This window comes from Bufo gargarizans, chromosome 1, assembly GCF_014858855.1.
Source record: "Bufo gargarizans isolate SCDJY-AF-19 chromosome 1, ASM1485885v1, whole genome shotgun sequence".
Taxonomy (NCBI): Eukaryota; Metazoa; Chordata; class Amphibia; order Anura; family Bufonidae; genus Bufo; species Bufo gargarizans.
Genome location: NC_058080.1, coordinates 364174888 through 364199370, shown reverse-complemented (window position 1 = coordinate 364199370; position 24483 = coordinate 364174888). Strand labels below are relative to the sequence as shown.

General features: G+C 44.8%; 1 protein-coding gene across 1 annotated transcript; it reads left to right on the top strand.

Annotated features, from left to right (window-relative positions):
* Positions 1 to 227: 227 nt before the first annotated feature.
* Positions 228 to 23231, top strand: ATP5F1D (ATP synthase F1 subunit delta). The gene is made up of 5 exons (XM_044283953.1): positions 228 to 435; positions 9326 to 9479; positions 11005 to 11093; positions 22401 to 22529; positions 23193 to 23231. Exons 1-4 carry the CDS (start codon positions 313 to 315, stop codon positions 22521 to 22523), a joined length of 489 nt encoding a protein of 162 aa, XP_044139888.1. The 5' UTR covers positions 228 to 312; the 3' UTR covers positions 22524 to 22529; positions 23193 to 23231.
* Positions 23232 to 24483: the final 1252 nt, after the last annotated feature.

Sequence of the window (24483 nt, the reverse complement as noted above, 5' to 3'; positions counted from 1 at the left end):
ACCCACTGGAGAAGTACAGACATAATGTATTAACCCTTCCCCACCACAGCTCTGTTCTCCATATGAGGGAAAGCTGCCAGTAGCGGCGCCCGACTAGACCGATAAACCCCAGAGCAGCCCTGCAGTACGCCGTCCTGTCACGTACGCGGCCTCTGACGTAGCTCACGTCGCACGCCGGAACTTGTAGTTCCTGCAAGGTCGTGGGCGGCGCGTTACAGTCAGGGTCACACTACAAGTCCCGTCATCCCTTGCGCGCCGGCCTAACTTGTTATCCGGTGTCCTTGCTTCGGTCACAGTTTGCCCGGCTTCATCATGCTGTCTGCCCGTGGTCTTTTGGGTCTCCGCCGGGTAGTGCTGGGCCACATAAGATGTTACGCCGAGGCTGCACCGGCTGGCTCACCCGCCATGAGCTTCACCTTCGCCTCCCCTACCCAGGTTGTATGCTGTAGCGTCTATGTCATGTGTGTCCTTATTCTACATGTCACAGTTTCGGGGTGGCACTCAGCCTGGCACTACCGCCTCAGTGTGAATGTGACCTTACCCGGTAGTAATATAGTCAGGTGGGTATTGTCCTTCCTAGAACCCTGGCCCAGTGTGAAGGAATGGCCTCCTCACAGGTGTAAGGTGCAGAGAATGTGGTCCCCTGTATACTGGGCTTCTCTCAAGGTCACTGATGCAATGCATTGTACCCAGGATTCTAACAAAGGGTTAATGGCTCCGGTCACTACAAAACGCAAGTGTGAAAGTACCTTAGATAGGTCACCAATAAATAACTTTCAGGATACCCCTTATTAAAGTTTAGAGTGGGTATCTAGGGTTAGAAAAGCTTGCCCGCTTCCAGAAACGGTTCCACATCTCTCCAAGGGTATGGCATCTCATCTAAACTAGAATACCATACCACAACCTGTGGACTGTGTGACACTGATTCTGAAGCCTCTTAATACTGTACAACTCATCTTAATGGGGTTTCGCTGAGGGTCTGCGCTGATCAGCTGTTTGAGGAAGCCCCGGCACGCGCAGTAGTGCAGTTGCTTTCTCCAGCTTAGTGATATCATGTTCATCGTCACGTGGCCTAGGTGCAGCTCGGCCCCACTGGGGAAGAGAGAGGGGCCGAACTATACCATGCACAGCTGCTACACTATGTACAGCACTATGAGCTGAGAGAACGCTGCAGCGCTATTGTTGGTGTCTTCTCAAACAGCTGATCAGCGGGGTCCTGGGTGTTAGACCCCCACTGATCAAATACTGACGACCTATCCTGAGGATAGGTCATCACTATAAGTGTCAGAAAACCCCTTTATTCTAAATTGCGCCCACATGATACTTGGCTGAGGACTATTAGGCCTATGGTGCTCGATAGGTGGTAGCTTCATAGCGCAGTCTGCTCCTTGTATGTATTGTACGTTTCTAACATTTCGGGCTGTCCAATGTCATACAACCCCATCTCATGACAACATGTTACATGTATTTTTGAATAACACTTTCAGTATCTACAGTTGAAGTCAAGTTTATTCAGCCTTTGCAATTTAGGTTTACTAGCCAGATTTACATAACTGATATAACAAGTGGTTTCTCCAAGTTTAACCCAAATTGACAATTTGAATGACTATTGCCATCTGAGAATGATTCAACCCCTGAATAGAATCCCTCATAAGAGCACACATTTACATACCAATGGGGTCGTTTATCAAACTGGTGTAAAGTAGTACTGGCGTAGTTACCCACTGCAACCAATCAGATTACACCTTTCATTTTGGACAGCTCCTTTAGAAAATGAAAGATGGAATCTGATTGGTTGATATGGGTAGAGATGAGTGAAGTTCACACTTTGTTTGTTGGTTAAAGGTGAATTGCGTTATGGATTCCGTTACCACGGACCATAACGCAATTCTATGATGGAATGCATTCGGTCATAGAATTGCGTTATGGTCCATGGTAACGGAATCCATAACGCAACTTGCCTTTAACCAACAAGCGAAGTGTGAACGAATTTCATAAGCGGAAATGCTCTCCTCTCTAGTTATGGGCAACTAAGCTAGTTCTACCTACTTTACACCACTTTGACAGATGACCCCACAAGTGTAGTCACAAGCACATCAAGGGCTTCATTAGTGGCATCGGGTGAGCAAGAGAGTGGTCCAGATACTAAGGCCCCTTGCAGACAAGCGTTCCTCCCGCAGCGGGTCCGCAGAGCAGCTCCCGGCCTGACCTCCCAGCACTGACAGGATTCACATGGCATTATATTGATTTATGATGCTATGTAACCCTTACAGTTCTGGACTGTATTGTATGTAACGGACAGCATTATGCCAGTCTTATCCAATACATTCCAGAACTGTAAGGGTTACATAGCATCATAAATCAATATAATGCTATGTGACCCCCGGCAGTACTGGGAGGTCAGGCCGGGAGCTGTGTTGCGGACTCACTGCGGGAGGAACGTTCGTCTGCAAGGGGTCTAAGTGTCATGTTTTTTTTTTTGTTTTTTTGATGTGTAGGGACAGAGATGGGGATCATTTTTCTAAGGCTACTTTCACACTAGCGTTAATATTTTCCAGTATTGAGATTCGTCATAGGGGCTCAGTACCAGAATTTTTTTTTTCCGTTTTGTCCCCATTCATTGTCAATGGGGACAAAACGTAACGCTCCAAAATGCATTCCGTTCTCATAGCTCAGGGCAAACCACAGCATACTGTGGTTTTCTTTCCATCCTGGGATGCGCAGCAAGACTGATCCGTTTTCTCTGACACAATAGAAAACGGATGCGTCTCCCATTGACTTTCAATGGAGTTCAAGACTGATCCGTCTTGGGTATGTTTAAGATAATACAACCGGATCCATTCATAATGGATGCAGATGGTTGTATTATCAGTAACGGAAGCTTTTTGCTGAACCCTGCCTGATCCAGCAAGAACGCTAGTGTGAAAGTAGCATAATACAGTTTATTTAGATACATCTTACATTTATAGTAGAAAATTTGCCCAGAAATGTGCCTTAGCAGCGCTCTCTTCATGAGCATTGCTAAGACACATCAGTCTTCCTAAGGCCTCATTTAGACGGCCGTAGTGTTTGGCGGATCTGCAAAACACAGATACACGGCCGTGTGTGTTCAGCAATTTGCGGACCGCACATGGCCGCAACCATAGTAGAAAATGCCTATTCTTGTCCGCGATTGCGGACAAGAATAGGGCATGCTGTATCCTTTCTGCGGATCGGAACCACGGATGCGGACAACACACGGTATGCTATCCGCATCTTTTGCAGCCCCATCGAGATGAATGAGTCTGCACCTGTTCCGCAAAATTGTGAAATGGGTTGCGACTCATTCATACGGCCGTCTGAATGGGCCCTAGTGCAGTGCTGTATTGACTAGGAAGACTGGCTGGGCTGCTGCCCTCTCATAATGGATAGTAGATTAATATCTATACCCGAAATACATATTCTTCTCCCCACCATGGCCTGCACTGTCAGTGAGTGCTTCTGCTGTATTCCTGGGGCGCTGAGTAACTAACCAGCCGCCAGGAGATGCATGACGGGAAGAAGCTATTCTACAGTATATAGCGGCAGTTATAGTATACTCATACTTATAGAGTATTCTACTATAAATGTACAAAGTGCTCTTTATTTACTATAATATTAGAAAAATGTTCACTATCGCTGTCCTTACACATTAGAGGAAAAAAACAGTCATGCCAGTTAGACTTGGTAAGACAACTGCTTAGCACGAACAAGGATTCAAAAAGATAGCAAAGGCACTGAATGCTCCTTGAGATACAGTTGGAAGCATGGTTTGTAAGTTTAAAGTGGATACATTACCTGGATGTGGCAGAAGAAAGAAACGGTCACCGGCTGACACCAGATTCCTGAGGAGGAAGGTGGTCTACCCTCGACTGACTGCAAAGGAGCTGAAGCAAGATTTCCTGGCAGCAGGCACTGATGTTTTAGTTTAGGGCTCATGTACACAGCCGTAATTGGCCTGGCAATATCAGTCCTTGTGTCAGCCGCATCTACCGGGCCCACCGCAGCACCCCTGGCCTGAGCTGACTGTATCAGTCATATATGGTAGTCAGTTTGTATCCGATTGTGAGGCTATTGTAGTGTGCTCCATGATGACATGAGTACACTGCAATAGCCCCACAATCAGAGGCTTGACTGTATCTTCCATTACTTAGATAGTCAGGTCAGGGGTGCCGCAGTCAGCCAGGGAGATACGGCTGACACATGGACCACATTTCCAGGGCTGATCAGTTTTGTGCATGAGTCCTTACTGAGTAAGGCCCCTATTAAACATTGAAGTTCTTCTTGCCTGAACTCAGACGTCTACCTCTACAGACCCAAAAGCAGAAGAAGTCATCCTCAATATGCTCAAAACCATATAAATAAGCCACAGATGTTTTGGGCTTTTGTTCTGTGGAATGATGAAACATAACTGGAACTTTTCAGGCCAATTGATCAAAAGTATGTCTGAAGAAGGAAGAATGAAGCATAGGCTGAAAAGAACAGCCTGTCTACAGTAAAGCATGGTGGTGGCTCAGTGATTCCCTGGAGCTGCTTTGCCTCCTCTAGGAGTGGAAACCTGCAGCATATGGAGTTCAAGATTGATTTAAACAAGTATCAAGAAATCCTAGGAGGAAACGTCATGCATCCTGTGAGGAATCGGAAGATCATTGGACCTTTCAACAGGACAACGATCCCAAGCATATTTATAAATCCACCAGGCTTACTTTCAGAAGGAGTCCTGGAAAGGATCTGGAGTGACAGTCAGTCACCTGATTTGAAGAAGGTGGTTGTAGAACCAGAACGCAAACCTAAGAATATTAGTGAACCAGAGGTCATTGTCCATGAGGAATGGGTGAAGATTCCTCAGGAACACTGCTAGAAGCGTGTGTCTGGCTATGCATCCGGTTTGGAGCAGGTCTTAAAAGGGTGCAATACTAAGGACACTTGTCATAAAGGACTTGAATAATTCAGGGATGGCAGTAGCCATTTAGAGTGCATGTGTTGAGTTTGGATAAACGTGTTATTAGTTGTGTTGAGCTATTTAAAGGGAACCTGTCACCGGGATTTTGTGTATAGAGCTGAGGACATGGGTTGCTGGAAGCGGTGAGTACAGAGACGGGGGAGCGCTGCATTCACTCCTCCCCCGACCTCTGGTACTAATGAGCACTTCCATAATGGAAGCGGGGGGGGGGGTGGGGGGGTGTCCTTATGGGGTTGTTGTTGTACATGAGCCCTCTGATTGTAAAGATGTAAAGAGTGCCGGAATATGTTTGTAAGGAAACCAAGTATATTTAAACCACATTCGGTAGTTTCCTCCTGAACCGCCAGAGCCTGGTGAATATAGCGCTCCATTCGGCAGTTGAAGTAGACAAATTCCATCCGAAATGCCAATAACTTTATAAGATGATTCCCTTAATAAAGCATGCGGATCCCCAAACATCAGCCGAAGTCAAGAAGAATGGTACAAATAGAACACCCTTTAATTATCACACACAGGCTTTTTATGCAAGTCCCCATGCAAGGAGACATCTCACAGGGAGGGACACAGTATAGCCAATCCAGTACAATGGAAACATAAAACCATTCCAGCATAAACATTCAATGCCTTCCTCTAGTCCTGGAGATGATCAAGCCTGATAAAGTAACAACTTGATTATCTCTAGGCAGAAAAGTCGGTTTTCCCCAATATCTGGAACACCCCTTTATACATGAGGTATCCCCACAAATCATATGTCCCCTGATAGCCCCGATCTGGGTGATCAACATATTCCAATTTCACCCAGATCGGTTTAGGGGTTCTCAGAGACATGGAAGTCTTCTGTGACCGGTTCACCCTGGGTGGGCTTCGTTCGGTAGTTACACCTACTGAATGGCATAGGAAGAAATATTGAAAGAAAAGGGGATTTCTTCACAATGTTGACTATATAATTAAAGGTTAATATTACTAATAAGCCTAATTTGCATTGGGGGTTAATTAATTTTGAATGCAAGTGTGTATCGTTCGTGTATGAACATGTGAAGTGTGGTGATGTGACCCCATCCGTAGTGCTGCTTGGAAACTGTGTTAGGTCACGTCCATTTGCCTTCTACAGTAGCCATTTGTATCCCAAATTGCTGTGCAGACCTATTAACTTGAATGGATCCGCGATTCGCATGATACGGCTAAAGACCCCCCATCCCCTTCCTTTTTCTTGATTGACGGGGTCTGGCGTCAGAGGTGTCCTCTCACCTGGCTCTGTAATCGATAATGAACTGAACAGTGCAGGTGTGGGATGGCAGTGCCAGGTGAGAGGACACATCAGACACTTGGCCCTGTCCATTAAGTAGAGGGTGGAGGTAGGGGTGGGCTGTATAGGCGATATGTGATATAAATTTGTGCCACAATATGGATTTTGTGCATATTGCCTATATCGCCGAACTGCGATATGACCACGGAGCGGCAGTTCCGATCGGAGTCCCAGCAGTGTAATGCTGGGGCTCCGATCGGTTACCATGACAGCTAGGACGCTACTGAAGTCCTGGCTGCCATGGTATGTCGGTGAGCAGCATTATACTCGCGTGCGCCGTGGCCGCCGGGCGCTCCTTCTTCTGTCTGTGCGGCGCATTGCTAATGCTTATAGCTCACTTGCGCCGTGGCCGCTGGGCGCTCCTTGTCATAGGTCTGTGCGGCGCATTGCTAATGCTTATAGCAATAGCTATGCGCCGCACAGACAGAAGGAGCGCCCGGTGGCCACGGTGCACGTGAGCTATAAGCATTAGCAATGCGCTGCACAGACAGAAGGAGCGCATGTGAGTATAATGCTGCTCACTGACATACCATGGCAGCCAGGACTTCAGTAGCGTCCTGGCTGCCATGGTAACCGATCGGAGCCCCAGCATTACACCGCTGGGACTCCGATCGGAACTGCTGCTGCCACCAATGATGGGGGGAAGAGGGGGCAACTGCGCTGCCACCAATGATCAATACTGGGGGAAGAGGGGGGGGGCACACTGCCTACTGCCACCAATGATGAGGGGGACCCTGTGGCCACTGCCACCAATGATTAATACTGGGGGGGTGGGTTTGAGTTACCAGAGGGGGCTGATAAGAGGGAGAGGCTGGGGGGCACATGAGAGGCTGGCTGCCATGGTCAGCTCCCTGCTGTTGTGTGCACAGGGCAGCAGGGAGAGTGTAAAGTCGTATTCACCCTAATAGAGCTCAATTAGGGTGAATATGACAAGGGTTCTAGCCCTTAAGGGGGCTAATAGTTATTAAATAAAAAGTTTAACCCCCCCCCCCCCCCCCAATATAGAAAACAATATATTGCGATTATATATCGCATATAGCACATGCTTAAAATTATATCGCAATATAGATTTTAGGCCATATCGCCCACCCCTAGTTGGAGGAGTGTCTTAGGAAGAGGCTAGGGCCTCTCTCATTGCACTTAAACCTAATCTGCATATACAGTAAAGCAATGGTTCTTTCAAAATGGTGCAATGAGTTGGGGTAATAAATGATTTCAATCTGCAGGGTCAATCCTACCAAGCATTATGCCTGATCCTGCTGTTGCCCTTTGACCAGTGACCCCTGCTGTACATGTACGATGGAAGTTGGCACTTTAAAGATGGCGCGTGCAACGGACGGGTTTCTGCTGTTTGAAACAGCAGAGGCCTGGGGCGACTGTATGCGATCAGCCATAATGCTGATCGTATACATTTAACCCGTCATATGCCGTGACCACAGCATCTGAGCTGTGCAGACACGGGAGCCGCACACTCCCGCACCTCTAACAGCATTCCCCGGCAGGGACCAGTGAAGCTGTAATATCCCAGTGATGGCTTGGAGCTTCAAGCAAGCTCGTTATCCATCACTTGTATATACCAACACAGGCCAGCAGGTGGCAGCACTGTATTGATATATAGTGAATGGTGTGTTCTGTGATTGAGATATAGATAGATATAGATAGATATAGATAGATATAGAGATAGATAGATATAGATAGATAGATAGAGATACCCACCCACCCATCACAGAACGGAATCTAATGATTACCAGTTAGTCACCTAGGATGACTTTGGCTGGTTTCACACGGGCGTGACGGATTTGATCCGGATGCGTTCAGGGTGTGTTCAGTGAAAATGCTGCAATTTTGGCACTAAAGTCAGTTTTGTCTGCGATTGCGTTTAGTTGTTCAGTTTTTTCCGCGTGGGTACAATGCGTTTTGATGCGTTTTTCACGCGCGTGATAAAAAACTGAAGGTTTACAAACAACGTCTCTTAGCAACCATCAGTGAAAAACGCATCGCACCCGCACTTGCTTGCGGATGCAATGCGTTTTTCACGCAGCCCCATTCACTTCTATGGGGCCTGTCCTGCGTTACAGACGCAGAATATAGAACATGCTGCGATTTCAAAGCATTGCAGAAGTGATGCGTGAAAAAAAACGCTCATGTACACAGCCTCATTGAAATGAATGGTGCCGGATTCAGTGCGGGTGCTATGCGTTCACGTCACGCATGGCACCCGCGCAGAAATCACGCTCGTGTGAAAGGGACCTTAAAGTAAAAAAAAAAAATATATAAAAAAATACATATTTAATTCGCCCCCTTTCCCCCAAAAAAAAAAAAAAAAATTATAGGCATTGCTGCATCAGAAAACGCCCGTGCTATTAAAATATAACAATATTTATCCCATACGGCGAACAGAAAACCTGCATTTTTTTATTTTTTTTGTCACTTCACCTCCTCAAAAAAAATCCTAAAAAGTGATCAAAATGTCACACACACTTTTTAAGGTATCACTGAAAAGTACAGATCACCCTGTAAAAAATGAGCCCTCACACAACTACAAAAAAGTTATAGTGATCAGAATATTGTGATGAAAAGAGAAAATACATTTTTCTCTGTGGCAGAATTTCCATTTCCAGCCCCCCACTACATCATATGCAATATTAAATAGTGCCATTAGAAAGTACAACTTGTCCCGCAAAAAAAAAACAAGCCCTGATAAAGCGATGTGAATGGAAAAATAAAAGTTATGTCTCTGGGGAGGCGGGGAATGAAAAATGAAAATGCAAAACTGGAAAATTACAAGGTCCTCTAAAAGTTAGAGGTTCTCCAGGATTTACATATTCATGACCTATCCTCAGTGGAGGAGTTGCCTACGGCAACCAATTAGGTAGCTGATTTCATTTTGATTAATTAAGGATGGAAACATTCATGGGTTCAGGATTCAGCTCACCATGTATAGACCATTTGCATTGATGGCATGTTTGTATTGGTTTCTTGTAGTGTATTTAGTGTCATGTCTGTGGCTGTCATTGTGACCAGTGTCTTCTCTGCAGGTGTTTTACAATGGTGCTAATGTGAAGCAAGTGGACGTTCCCACAACAACAGGAATGTTTGGAATCCTCGCGAATCATGTCCCCACCCTACAAGTTCTCAGGCCTGGCCTTGTCACAGTGTCGAGTGAAGATGGGGCCACAACCAAATACTTTGGTGCGTATACCTTATGTGCTCAACCTACAGACCATATAGTTCATATAGTTTAGTACATAAGTGCAATAAATTACATGCAGGTATATCTGCAGAATAGCATTTGTAGGCTTTAGCTTGCCTTGAAAGATCACTGGAAATACCTATTTTATAAAAGGGGAAAAAGCTTATGAGGTTTATCCTCAGGATAGCTCATCGTTATCTGATCAGTGGTGGAGAAACTCGAGGAACCCCCACCATGAAGGGGCTGCTGCTGCCTTTTTATTGTATGCAAAGCACATTGCCCTACATGGTATAGTGGCTGTGCTTGGTATTGCACCTCAGTGCCATTCTCTTGAATGAGTGATGGGTGTGATGTCACTGGCCTAGGAAGAGACCACGGTGCCCTCCGAAGAACCACAGCACTTACTAGCAGCTCATCGTCAGGTGTGCTGGCAGTCTGACCTCCACCGATCTGATAATAATGACCTCTATCCTAAGGATAGGTCGTCGATATTTAAATTCCGGAAAACCTTTTTAACAGTAATTTACAAATGGTTAGTTTCAAGTACATGTGTATGGAGAAATGTATACTTATGGCATTCGCTGCATTAGTGACTGCTGAGCTTACACTATAAGTGACTCAGACGGATCACTTAGTAGCTCATTTATATGGGGGAAGCGTAGGTTTTAGCCTGGATGTGTTTAACATTCTTTTTTTTTTTTGTTAACCCCTTCCTGACTGCAGTTTTAAACAGACAGCCAGGGCTATTATCGGCCATCAGGGGGAACTGTTCATTGTCTGTGAAAGCATGGGACTCTAAAGAAACCCATGCTGTTGTAGTTCCTGTCAAACCCTGCAGGTGTCCATAAGAACACAGCAAATCTGCAATGCATTGCAATGTAAGGGAGACGCAATCTAATAATTTCTTCTTATAAAAACAAACAAATCGGTTATTTTTTTTCATCGCTTCACCTCCCTAAGAAAATTGAATGAAAAGTGATCAAAAAGGCATGCACACCGCAATATATCAATAAACTACAGATCTTCCCGCAAAAAAAATAGCCCTCACTCATAGAGCTCAGTAGATGCAAGTTATGGGGGTCAGAATATGGTGATGAAAAGAGAAATTAAATTTCCAAGAAAAACTATATAAATGTGATATCATTGTAATCGTACTGACCCGGAGAATGAAGGGAACAGGGCAGTTTTACTGCATAGGGAACGCTATAAAAGCAATACCCATAAAACTAGCTAGAATTGTGTGATGCAATATTAAATGGTGCCATTAGAAAGTACAACTCTTCCTGCAAAAAAGAAGCCCTCATACGGCTATGTGAACAGAAAAGTAAAAAAAATAATTTGGGATCTGGGAATGCAGGGAGTAAAAACGGAAACTCAAAAAACCTAAAATCCTCTGGGGATAAGCGTTAATGATCACTTAGGATCTAAAAAAAAATAAAAAATCAGACTATATATTAGTCATGCTACTAAAAACCTGTTTTAGTGATGTAGAGATGTTTTATAACGGTGCCATCTTCTCTCTAGTGAGCAGTGGGTCGGTGACTGTGAATGCAGATTCCTCTGTGCAGCTGTTGGCTGAGGAAGTAGTGACGCTGGACATGCTGGATGCAAGTGTAAGTAAAGCCAGTGCCACATAATCCCTCCGTATTGTCCTCATTACATACGGTAGAGAGGAGACCAGTGCTTGCATACAAATCATTGGTCATAATTCTGCCCTGCTCAAACATCAGTGCACATGGGACTACTTCTGTGTCAAAAGAACATGGTCTCCTCTCATTTCCTTATCAAGCACATTGGATGCAAGGAAAACTCATAAGGCTAGTTTCACATGTCCAGCAGAGCCTCCGGCAGACTGTTCTGCTAGATAGTTCATCAGTATTAAAATATCAGAAAACCCCTTTAAGTTTGTTTGCCTCAGTGAGAGACCATCCCAGAGATGCCTCTTTATCTTCTTCAGGGTTCTGTTCTCCCTAATTGGGTTTAATAATAATTTTTATTTGTATAGCGCCAAACTATTCTGCAGCACTTTACAATCAGTGGGTACCACCAAGATCAGGCATCACATACTATCAAACTAATCAACTCATACAGTAAAAGTCAGGGCCCTGCTTGCAAGATCTTACAACCTATGAGGAAGCAGGGGAGGCACAAAAGATAAAAACTGCTGTTGTGCCCAGTGAAAAGGGGAGTACATACAGGTCCTTCTCAAATAATTAGCATATTGTGATAAAGTTCATTATTTTCTGTAATGTACTGATAAACATTAGACTTTCATATATTTTAGATTCATTACACACCAACTGAAGTAGTTCAAGCCTTTTATTGTTTTAATATTGATGATTTTGGCATACAGCTCATAAAAACCCAAATTTCCCATCTCAAAAAATTAGCATATTTCATCCGACCAATAAAAGAAAAGTGTTATTAATACAAAAAAAAGTCAACCTTCAAATAATTATGTTCAGTTATGCTCTCAATACTTGGTCGGGAATCCTTTTGCAGAAATGACTGCTTCAATGCGGCGTGGCATGGAGGCAATCAGCCTGTGGCACTGCTGAGGTGTTATGGAGGCCCAGGATGCTTCGATAGCGGCCTTAAGCTCATCCAGAGTGTTGGGTCTTGCGTCTCTCAACTTTCTCTTCCCAATATCCCACAGATTCTCTATGGGGTTCAGGTCAGGAGAGTTGGCAGGCCAATTGAGCACAGTAATACCATGGTCAGTAAACCATTTACCAGTGGTTTTGGCACTGTGAGCAGGTGCCAGGTTGTGCTGAAAAATGAAATCTTCATCTCCATAAAGCTTTTCAGCAGATGGAAGCATGAAGTGCTCCAAAATCTCCTGATAGCTAGCTGCATTGACCCTGCCCTTGATAAAACACAGTGGACCAACACCAGCAGCTGACATGGCACCCCAGACCATCACTGACTGTGGGTACTTGACACTGGACTTCAGGCATTTTGGCATTTCCCTCTCCCCAGTCGTCCTCCAGACTCTGGCACCTTGATTTCCGAATGACATGCAACAGTCCAGTGCTGCTTCTCCGTAGCCCAGGTCAGGCGCTTCTGCCGCTGTTTCTGGTTCAAAAGTGGCTTGACCTGGGGAATGCGGCACCTGTAGCCCATTTGCTGCACACGCCTGTACACGGTGGCTCTGGATGTTTCTACTCCAGACTCAGTCCACTGCTTCCGCAGGTCCCCCAAGGTCTGGAATCGGTCCTTCTCCACAATCTTCATCAGGGTCCGGTCACCTCTTCTCGTTGTGCAGCGTTTTCTGCCACACTTTTTCCTTCCCACAGACTTCCCACTGAGGTGATACAACTTGATACAGCACTCTGGGAACAGCCTATTCGTTCAGAAATTTCTTTGTGTCTTACCCTCTTGCTTGAGGGTGTCAATGATGGCCTTCTGGACAGCAGTCAGGTCGGCAGTCTTACCCATGATTGCGGTTTTGAGTAATGAACCAGGCTGGGAGTTTTTAAAAGCCTCAGGAATCTTTTGCAGGTGTTTAGAGTTAATTAGTTGATTCAGATGATTAGGTTAGTAGCTCGTTTAGAGAACCTTTTCATGATATGCTAATTTTTTGAGATAGGAATTTTGGGTTTTCATGAGCTGTATGCCAAAATCATCAATATTAAAACAATAAAAGTCTTGAACTACTTCAGTTGGTGTGTAATGAATCTAAAATATATGAAAGTCTAATGTTTATCAGTACATTACAGAAAATAATGAACTTTATCACAATATGCTAATTATTTGAGAAGGACCTGTACAGTGTGAAGCTGCATGAGCCAGTCACCAGTGTATGGCACTGCTTACTGTCAGGCTCCCAACATGATAATGTACTCTGCATGTTTTCTGCTCATTACCACTGGCCTGTGTCCTGAGCCGCTTGTGAATTAGGAATAGCTAGCACTGGTGGAGTACCTTGTATGCAGTCTCACAGACAACTCTTGGCATTGCTGCTTGAGTGGTGGTCTGGCCCATGATAAAGCTTCAGAGTGGTAGAGGGCAGTGGGGATGGGTAGGATGATGGGTCTACCCAAATATGCAGTAAGCTCAGACAAGTTATTCTTAGAAAGTTGAATTTTTGAACAGTTTTTGCATTTTTTTTTTTTATTTACTTTGTAAAAATTATGAAAGGTAGACATGACCCGGCATCAAAGTCTTCATTTATGTAAAACTGACAGAATAGTTGCTGGAACAGATTTGAACAGTCAAGTGAGTTGTCCTGCGATTAAGAAATATCAGTCACTTGGGGAAGTATTTGCCAGTTAATGGCATCTCATCCATAGACCATCCCATTAAAGAAGACCTGGCACCACTCCTGACATGTCTGTTTTAATATGTCCATGCATTCCCCATGTAATAACAATTCTGGAGCATCTATTCTTATGGCTCTATGCTGTGCCTTTCCTTTATTATTTCTACCAGAAGTTATGAATTGCTAGCAGTCTGCAGTAAGGGTACAGAGGGGAGGTAACCAGTTGGAGGGGTGTACCTGCACAGTCTGAAAATGGCAGCACTGATTGGATATAATGAGTCTGTGTAGGTACACGCCCCCAACTGGTTACCTCCCCTCTGTACCCTTACTGCAGACTGCTAGCAATTCATAACTTCTGGTAGAAATAATAAAGGAAAGGCACACCATAGAGCCATAAGAATAGATGCTCCAAGTTTGTTATTACATGGGCTGTGCATAAAGCTATTAAAACAGGCCTGTCAGGAGTGGTGACAGGTCCTCTTTAAAGAAGTTATCCCATGATTAATGTGATTAATGTAAAAAAAATCTGACAGACAGGACAATCTCTTTCTAATAATCTTAAAACCAGCTCTGTACCTTACACGGAACCAGAGATCTCTCCATGCATTTCTTCAATTGCTTTGTTAGATTTATTTCTTATGGGGCACTTTATCAGGGGGCATGTCCTTTCTTCTGCCGCTGGTGGCAGTTGAAGGATGAAACGGAGCATGTGCTTCCATCTCAATGAGCAGGACAGAGAAATTAGAAAAGGAGCAAACAGCAGGTGGTGCTATACAGATGCAGCTAATTAAATATTTCACTGGCTATACTGGATTTTTTTTTATTACACGCAATTGCAAAAGTATTCAGATCCAGGTGCTGGTTTGGAAACTGTAGAATCCTTTTCTTGGGACGACCCCTTTAATATCAGAGCCGCCAGCCTGACACCATATTCCCACCCCCAGTACACGACCATTCAAATCTGTGGGCATGTCATGGTAGGCCAAGTAGGCCAAAGCGAGTGGCTTGTTAGTCATTCTCCAGTCTGGCTCATAAAGGATCGCCTCAGGTAAGGCTCCTGCTCTGTGACATCCATGTTCCCTAAAATATCATATGGATTCAGGTTGTGTAAAACTGTCCCTAGATGTCTCATCAGAACAAAATGTAGCCCTGGGCAAAAGTGGGGCCCCAGATGCCGAAATATCATACCAGCAATACAGTCACATACTATGGTCAACAGTCACTATAAAATGACCAAAATAACACTAATACCATTGTACAAGGTCCAAATATACCGGAATTACACACCTTGACCACATATTGCTACCACATACTGACTGAAAAATACCACCACGCAGCATTCCTGATTAAAAACATACATTTCTGAACTAATATGTAAATGAGCTTTTAAAAAATCACTGACATTTCACACAGCTTTGCATAAATCAATATAACAGGTGAACATGAAGTTTGAAATATCTCCTCAAAGAACAAATGCCTGCTCTCTGGGGGATTAGATTATATTGTTCCATAGAAGTCTGTATAGAAAGGAGGAAGTGCAGAGACGGACACAACAGACATGACTCAGCAGCCAATACTGACGAAAGATCTGTGTACTGCGGTAGCCAGTACTGGGTGAAAGGCTTTAGATTAAAAGGGAATTTCAAATCCAAGAAGGACAGGATAGTCTGGGAGTATGAGCTCATGACTACCTTTGACACACTCTGATCAGGAATGAATGTGTTGCATGGATTTATGTCCTACATCTCTTAAGGAATTCGCCCTTCAGACGGGGCTCATCACATTCATGGACTGGATCTATATCGGGGACAATAAAACTTTCAAACTCGCGTTTGGTGCGGATCCGTCATAGATCTGCACAGACTGACCCGTTCAGATAATAAGACCGTCTGCATCTGTTCAGAACGGATCCGTTTGTATTATCTTTAACATAGCCAAGACAGATCCGTCTTGAACTCCATTGAAAGTCAATGGGGGATGGATCCGTTTTCTATTGTGCCAGATTGTGTCAGAGAAAACAGATCTGTCCCCATTGACTTACATTGTGTGCCAGGATGGATCTGTTTGGCTCAGTTTCATCAGAGCGGAACGGAGGAAAACTGATGCATTCTGTCCGGATCCTTTTCCATTCAGAATGCATTGGGGCAAAACTGATCCGTTTTGGATCGCTTGAGAGCCCTGAACGGATCTCGCAAACGGAAAGCCGAAACGCCAGTGTGAAAGTAGCCTATAGCTGTAACTGCTACAAATGTTTGTTTCCTTTTCCCGTCATATTGATTTGCTTTTCATCTGTTATTACATCCACCTTACTGTTCCAATGTATTTTTGGGTATAAATATGTAAATCTTCAGATGCTGTGTCTTAACATTTCTAAAGAGACCCGAGGAGTCTCGAAAGCTTGCAATTTTAGCATCTTTTCAGTTAGCCATTAAAAGGTATCAACCACAAAGTTAGTCATTCTTAACCACCTCCGGACCGCCTAACGCAGATGTGCGGTCCGGAGGTGGCAGCCCTGCGCAGAGTCACGCATATATGCGTCATCTCGCGAGGGCCGGGATTTCCTGTGAACGCGCGCACACAGGCGCGCGCGCTCACAGGAACGGAAGGTAAGCGAGTGGATCTCCAGCCTGCCAGCGGCGATCGCTCGCTGGCAGGCTGGAGATCCGAATTTTTAACCCCTAACAGGTATATTAGACGCTGTTTTCATAACAGCGTCTAATATACCTCCTACCTGGTCCTCTGGTGGTCCCTTTTGTTAGGATCGACCACCAGAGGACACAGGTAGGTCAGTAAGGTCGCACCAAACACTACACTACACCCCCCCCCCCCCCCCCCGTCACTTATTAACCCTTATTAACCCTGTCATTGATCACCCCCCTGTCAGGCTCCGTTCAGACGTCCGTATGATTTTTACGGATCCACGGATACATGGATCGGATCCGCAAAACACATGCGGACGTCTGAATGGAGCCTTACAGGGGGTGATCAATGACAGGCGGGTGATCACCCATATACACTCCCTGATCACCCCCTGTCATTGATCACCCCCCTGTCAGGCTCCATTCAGACGTCCGCATGATTTTTACGGATCCATGGATACATGGATCGGATCCGCAAAACACATGCGGACGTCTGAATGGAGCCTTACAGGGGGTGATCAATGACAGGCGGGTGATCACCCATATACACTCCCTGATCACCCCCCTGTCATTGATCACCCCCTGTAAGGCTCCATTCAGACGTCCGCATGTGTTTTGCGGATCCGATCCATGGATCCGTAAAAATCATGCGGATGTCTGAATGGAGTCTTACAGGGGGGTTATCAATGACAGGGGGGTGATCAGGGAGTCTATATGGGTGATCACCCCCCTGGTAAGGCTCCATTCAGACATTTTTTTTGGCACAAGTTAGCGGAAATTTTGTTTGTTTTTGTTTTTTCTTACTAAGTCTCATATTCCACTAACTTGTGTCAAAAAATAAAATCTCACTTGAACTCTCCATACCCCTCACGGAATCCAAATGCGTAAACATTTTTAGACATTTATATTCCAGACTTCTTCTCACGCTTTAGGGCCCCTAAAAAGCCAGGGCAGTATAAATACCCCACATGTGACCCCATTTCGGAAAGAAGACACCCCAAGGTATTCCGTGAGGGGCATATTGAGTCCATGAAGGGCATATTCAGTCCATGAAAGATTGAAATTTTTGTCCTAAGTTAGCGGAAAGTGAGACTTTGTGAGAAAAAACCAAAAAAAATCAATATCCGCTAACTTATGCAAAAAAAAAAAAAAATTTCTAGGAACTCGCCAGGCCCCTCATTGAATACCTTGGGGTGTCTTCTTTCCAAAGTGGGGTCACATGTGGGGTATTTATACTGCCCTGGCTTTTTAGGGGCCTGAAAGTGTGAGAAGAAGTCTGGGATCCAAATGTCTAAAAATGCCCTCCTAAAAGGAATTTGGGCCCCTTTGCGCATCTAGGCTGCAAAAAAGTGTCACACATGTGGTATCGCCGTACTCAGGAGAAGTTGGGGAATGTGTTTTGGGGTGTCATTTTACATATACCCATGCTGGGTGAGAAAAATATCTTGGTCAAATGCCAACTTTGTATAAAAAAAATGGGAAAAGTTGTCTTTTGCCAAGATATTTCTCTCACCCAGCATGGTTATATGTAAAATGGCACGCCAAAATACATTCCCCAACTTCTCCTGAGTACGGCGATACCAGATGTGTGACACTTTTTTGCAGCCAAGGTGGGCAAAGGGGCACATATTCCAAAGTGCACCTTTCGGATTTCGCAGGCCATTTTTTACACATTTTGATTGCAAACTACTTCTCACACATATGGGCCCCTAAATTGCCAGGGCAGTATAACTACGCCACAAGTGACCCCATTTTGGAAAGAAGACACCCCAAGGTATTCCGTGAGGGGCACGGCGAGTTCCTAGAATTTTTTTATTTTTTGTCACAAGTTAGCGGAAAATGATGATTTTTTTTCTTTTTTTTTTTTCTTTTTTCCTTACAAAGTCTCATATTCCACTAACTTGCGACAAAAAATAAAAAATTCTAGGAACTCGCCGTGCCCCTCATGGAATACCTTGGGGTGTCTTCTTTCCAAAATGGGGTCACTTGTGGCGTAGTTATACTGCCCTGGCAATTTAGGGGCCCAAATGTGTAAGAAGTACTTTGCAATCAAAATGTGTAAAAAATGGCCTGCGAAATCTGAAAGGTGCACTTTGGAATATGTGCCCCTTTGCCTACCTTGGCTGCAAAAAAGTGTCACACATCTGGTATCGCCGTACTCAGGAGAAGTTGGGGAATGTGTTTTGGGGTGTCATTTTACATATACCCATGCTGGGTGAGAAAAATATCTTGGTCAAATGCCAACTTTGTATAAAAAAAATAGGAAAAGTTGTCTTTTGCCAAGATATTTCTCTCACCCAGCATGGTTATATGTAAAATGGCACGCCAAAATACATTCCCCAACTTCTCCTGAGTACGGCGATACCAGATGTGTGACACTTTTTTGCAGCCAAGGTGGGCAAAGGGGCACATATTCCAAAGTGCACCTTTTGGATTTCACCGGTCATTTTTTACACATTTCGATTGCAAAGTTCTTCTCACACATTTGGGCCCCTAAATTGCCAGGGCAGTATAACTACCACACAAGTGACCCCATTTTGGAAAGAAGACACCCCAAGGTATTCCGTGAGGGGCATGGGGAGTTCCTAGAATTTTTTATTTTTTGTCGCAAGTTAGTGGAATATGAGACTTTGTAAGAAAAAAATAAAAATAAAAAATCATCATCATTTTCCGCTAACTTGTGACAAAAAATAAAAAGTTCTATGAACTCACTATGCCCATCAGCGAATACCTTAGGGTGTCTACTTTCAGAAATGGGGTCATTTGTGGGGGTTTTCTACTGTCTGGGCATGTAGAACCTCAGGAAACATGACAGGTGCTCAGAAAGTCAGAGCTGCTTAAAAAAGCGGAAATTCACATTTTTGTACCATAGTTTGTAAACGCTATAACTTTTACCCAATACCCAAACCATTTTTTTTTTTTTTGCCCAAACATTTTTTTTTTTATCAAAGACATGTAGAACTATAAATTACTTTAAATTTATATATGGATGTCGTTTTTTTTGCTAAATTTTACAGCTGAAAGTGAAAAATGTCATTTTTTTGCAAAAAAATCGTTACATTTCGATTAATAACAAAAAAAGTAAAAATGTCAGCAGCAATAAAATACCACCCAATGAAAGCTCTATTAGTGAGAAGAAAAGGAGGTAAAATTCATTTGGGTGGCAAGTTGCATGACCGAGCGATAAACGGTGAAAGTAGTGTAGTGCCGAAGTGTAAAAAGTGCTCTGGTCATGAAGGGGGTTTCAGCTAGCGGGGTTGAAGTGGTTAAAGGGGTTGTCCAGGTTCAAAGCTGAACCCGGACATACCCAGAATTTCACCCAGGCAGCCCCCTGATGTTAGCAACAGAGCATTTCATGCTCCGATGATTTTCTTTGCCCTATGCTGAATTGCGCAGGGCAAGGGCATTTTCAGGAGATCCGGCGACATACCGGGCTCTCCATAAGGCTGCCAGTCGGAGGCTTCCACCTAGCAGTGAGCCCGCAGACGTCACCGGCACTTATGGGTGGGCTTTAGCACTTCACTAGTCTTTAAAATGGCTAGGACAGCACTAAAGCCCACCCATCAGAGCCGGTGATGTCACCGAACGCACTGCTGGGCGGAAGCCTCCGCCCGGCAGTGTGTTATTGTAAATAAGAGCCCTTGCCCTGCACAATCCGGCACGGCAAGGCAGAGCATTGGAGCAGAAAGTGCTCCGATGCTAACATCAGGGGGTCTGCCTGGGTGAAATTGAGTGAGTCATGGAGCATATTCTGCTGTCTGTGTACTCTATTGGCAGATATCATTACAGCCTATCTTGGGGTCAATTGAGAAGTATAGCTTCCAGAGGGTTATCGACCATGTACACACGGTAGCTTATTTCAGTTGTGAAAGTGTAGGTATGTGTACAGAGAACAGGCATGATTCCCCCCCCTCGCCCACTGTTCTCTTCAAGCCACTACCTCTAAGGCTACATTCACGGCTGTTATTTTAACGTTATATTTTTTGCCATTTTCATGGCAGCCCCCATAGAAATTAAAGGGGCTGTTCGGTTAGGCAGAAGTGCACCCGTCTAACACTTTTTTTATAAACTGGTACACTAGTGCAGTATGGCCTTTTAGGGGTTTTCAAAATTATTCACCTCATCCAGAGGTAGTCGCTGCTCTTTTGATTCTGAAGGACCTGCGCTCAAGCATGATGACGTCGCCATGCTATCATGCTGGGAGTGCGTGGTGTTGTCATCACACTTGAGTGCAAGTTCTTTGGCAGGTCCTTCAAAATCAAGAGCAGAATCAGAATACAGCTAAGGGCCACTATGGTGGGACATTATGCATATTGCAGGGTTTAGGATTTTACTTAAAAAAAAAAAAAAAAAAGCCAATGAAATTCATCCATTTTTAAATGCCATAAAAATGGATGCAAAACGGCTATTAAAAAAACAGCCATATGGCCAGAAAACAGAGGCAAAAATAGTAAAAATAAATGGTGATGAAAAACTGACATATTGGTTTAAAAGCATTAAAAGGAATAAGTAGCATGGGGAAAAAGTTAGTTTTATTATACTGTGAACGCAAGGCTAAGGGCTCTTTCACACCTGCGTTCTTTTCTTCCGGCATAGAGTTCCGTCGTCGGGGCTCTATGCCGGAAGAATCCTGATCAGTTTTATCCTAATGCATTCTGAATGGAGAGAAATCCGTTCAGGATGCATCAGGATGTCTTCAGTTCCGGAACGGAACGTTTTTTGGCCAGAGAAAATACTGCAGCATGCTGCGCTTTTTGCTCCAGCCAAAAATCCTGAAGACTTGCCGCAAGGCCGGATCCGGAATTAATGCCCATTGAAAGCTAAACGTCGTTTCTGCACATTGCTGGATCCGACGTTTAGCTTTTTCTGAATGGTTACCATGGCTGCCGGGATGCTAAATTCCTGGCAGCCATGGTAAAGTGTAGTGGGGAGCAGTATACTTACCATCCGTGCGGCTCCCGGGGCGCTCCAGAGTGACGTCAGGGCGCCCCACGCGCATGGATCACGTGATCGCATGGCACGTCATCCATGCGCATGGGGCGCTCTGACGTCATTCTGGAGCGCCCCCGGAGCCGCACGGACTGTAAGTATACCGCTCCCCACTGCTACTATGGCAACCAGGACTTTAAGAGCGTTTCTAATATTCCCATTCAGACCTTAGATCAGACTTCCATGTTAATAAGTTCTCCACCTCAATCAGACCTCACAGCAGACAAAAAAAATTAAATCGACTTGCCTCTCCTGCTTCAGACACTGCCACTGCACCTGAAACCCGCGCTCTTCTTGATCTTCCTGCTGCGCTGTGCTGCGACCTGATGTCACACCATGAGGTCACAGAACGTGCCGGCGTATTCGCACTGTGCGCAGGTCACAACACAGCGTGAGGAAGACCGAGAAGCGGTGAGCACAGGGGCCGCTCTCCTCCTACTACTGTATCCTATCTAGAGGATAGGTCCTCAGTTACAAAGCGTCGGATAACCCCCTTTAAAGAGCACCTCTCAGCAGAATCAACATACTGCCTGGTTGGGTTGATCCTGCTGACTGATACCTGTCTTGTACAAATTGGTTGCAGCGTTCCTGAGATTTTTATTCTTTATAGAAATGAAGGTTTCAGTACAGTGAGGGTGGGGCTGGCCATGAAAGCACTTTGCATAGAGAATAAATGTCTTGGTTTTGTTTTTCTTGGGAACATGGCAACAGATTTTCACAAGACAGGTCTCATTTTAATCAGCAGGATAAACCCTGCACCGTGGTATGCCTGGTTTAATAGGGTTGAGCCTTCTGAGTGATGCTGTTTAATACTCAGACTTTCCAAAACTGTCAAGCGAGACAAAAATGGTTGTTGTACTGATTGCGTTTGTCCTCCATGTATTCTTTCTGATCATGTGTGATATTTGACATGAGACCTTTTTGTAGGGGTAGAGATGGTTGTGGGGAATATTTGTGTATGTTCCCTTCCTGTCATGTATATGACTGGAGAACAGTGGTAATAGTGGCTTGTATTGTCTGCTCTTCAATAGACTGCAAGGTCAAACCTGGAAAAGGCCGTGGCAGAGCTGCAGAGCGCCGGAGATGAGGTGGCAAAGGCAGAGGCACAGGTTAACCTAGAGGCTTGTGAGGCCATTGTTAAAGCCCTGGAGTAAGGGCAGGTGAGTATCTTTACATGGGTGGGTGTATTTTTTCTTTTCATTTCCTCATTTGCTTGTCGTCTGCTGCACCCTCGTGCTTCTCGGATCAGACTGCTCTGTATACACTGCTTCCTCGTACTTGAAATCTGTTTCCCCTTGAGCATGGCTTTAACCTCTGCGTCTTTTTGCTGTGCTCTTCCACCCACTTGTGACACATCACTCACCCACCTTACATCTGGTATCCCCTCGCTATGCACATGCGGACCTGCTCTTTCATTCTGTGAATGTAGATGCTCTGCATACCGCCCGCACATTCTTCGTCCTGCCATCTTCTGCATGCATCCACATAGACCTTTTAACTTGTAACATGAAAGCTCTCACAGTTTCTCTTAGGTTAAGCTTTTCAGTATAGCGCTATGTAGAAAGCAATCTGCACTGGTGTGCCGTACAATAGGCAATAAAACGCACATCTCCATCCCGCCGCTGCCGGCCAGTAATGTTTTTGTGCCTGCTATTCTTCTAATGAGTCTCCTATAGCTGTAATTGGCTTTCCACGCAGAGCATGTAGTTTTACCACAAGGTGGTGGTAATGTGATATTTCTCATGCTCCACCATATAGAAGCACAAGGGAAGTTTATTGCTCTTATTTTTATCTTTTTTTTTTTGTCTTTCTTTCTTTTTCAGGGGTTTTGTCTCACATACACCACAGTTTCTGGCCGCCATCCCCCCCCCCCCCCCGAAATAATAAAAATGTTAAAAAAAATGGACTGTCTTGTGTGTTTATAGTGCTGTTTTACATTGCCTAACCTTTCCTTTTCGAATGCCTTCTGAAGTATGGGGAACCATACTGTTGTTTAAAAGATCACAGGTAGCTATGTGGGTTGACCTAAAACCTGTATTCATTTCGGGCAGCATCTTACACCTAGATGATTATTTAAAATGATAGTCATGCTTGGCAAACAGCTAAGACGTGCGAGGCTTTTAAAGCAGACATAAATGTCACCTTACATTGTAGATTATCATGCGTACCCCCCCCCGCCAGCTGTCTCCCTATTACGGTGTATAGGGAGAAAGCTGTCAATCAGTGGCTGGATTCTGGGGGTATCCTGTGTATCATGAATACATTGGGCACCCTTCCTGACACTGCTGGCATCACACTGCAATGCTTAAACTGAGTTTCTCCAGAATGCAACCTGTTTATGCAGGAAAAATACATGGCTGTAATCTGCTTGCTCGGCAGTGCTACATTTGACGTGATGACACGTGACATAGCTGTTGTTCCTATCGCCTCTGACCTCCCCATAAACATGCTCCATTGGCTCAACTTGGCATGTATGCCTATTTCAATGGGTAGAGGGGAAAGCTCCTGCTATGCTTCTGGTGGTGGCTTGTCTTCTGCAGGAGCAAAGGATCAGATCTTTCTTCCCCTGACATTTGCTCTTGGTGAATTGTCTGGAGGGCCCGGATTGTGGCAAAATCTGCCGGTTTGGCTGAATTTAGGGCTGTATTACACCAACAGATTATCTGACCAATTTCTCTCCAATCAGACCAAATGTTTGTGTGTTTAACAAAAGTTCTGTGTGTAAACGTCCATCTGACCAATGATTGGTCAGAAAATGTTTGATAGGGCTCATGCACACGACCGTATGCCCTCCATATGAGTGCGGGACAATAGTCCAGCGGGCAGCCCGATGCGCACAGCATCATAGTAACCTATGATGCTGTGCGGTCCCGTGCGCACGATGTATGCCGCTCCAGGACACATGGCCCGCTCACGGACTGTATGTCTCGGAGGGCATACGGTCAGGTGCATGAGCCCATAATCTGTTGGTGTAATACAGCCCTTAAGGCCCCTTTCACACGAGCGAGTCCCTCGCATCCGACTCGCAGCGTGTGAGCATGGCATCTGTCCTGAACTGTGAGCACTGCTGGGCTCACACAGCATTATATTGATTTATGATGCTATGTAACCCTT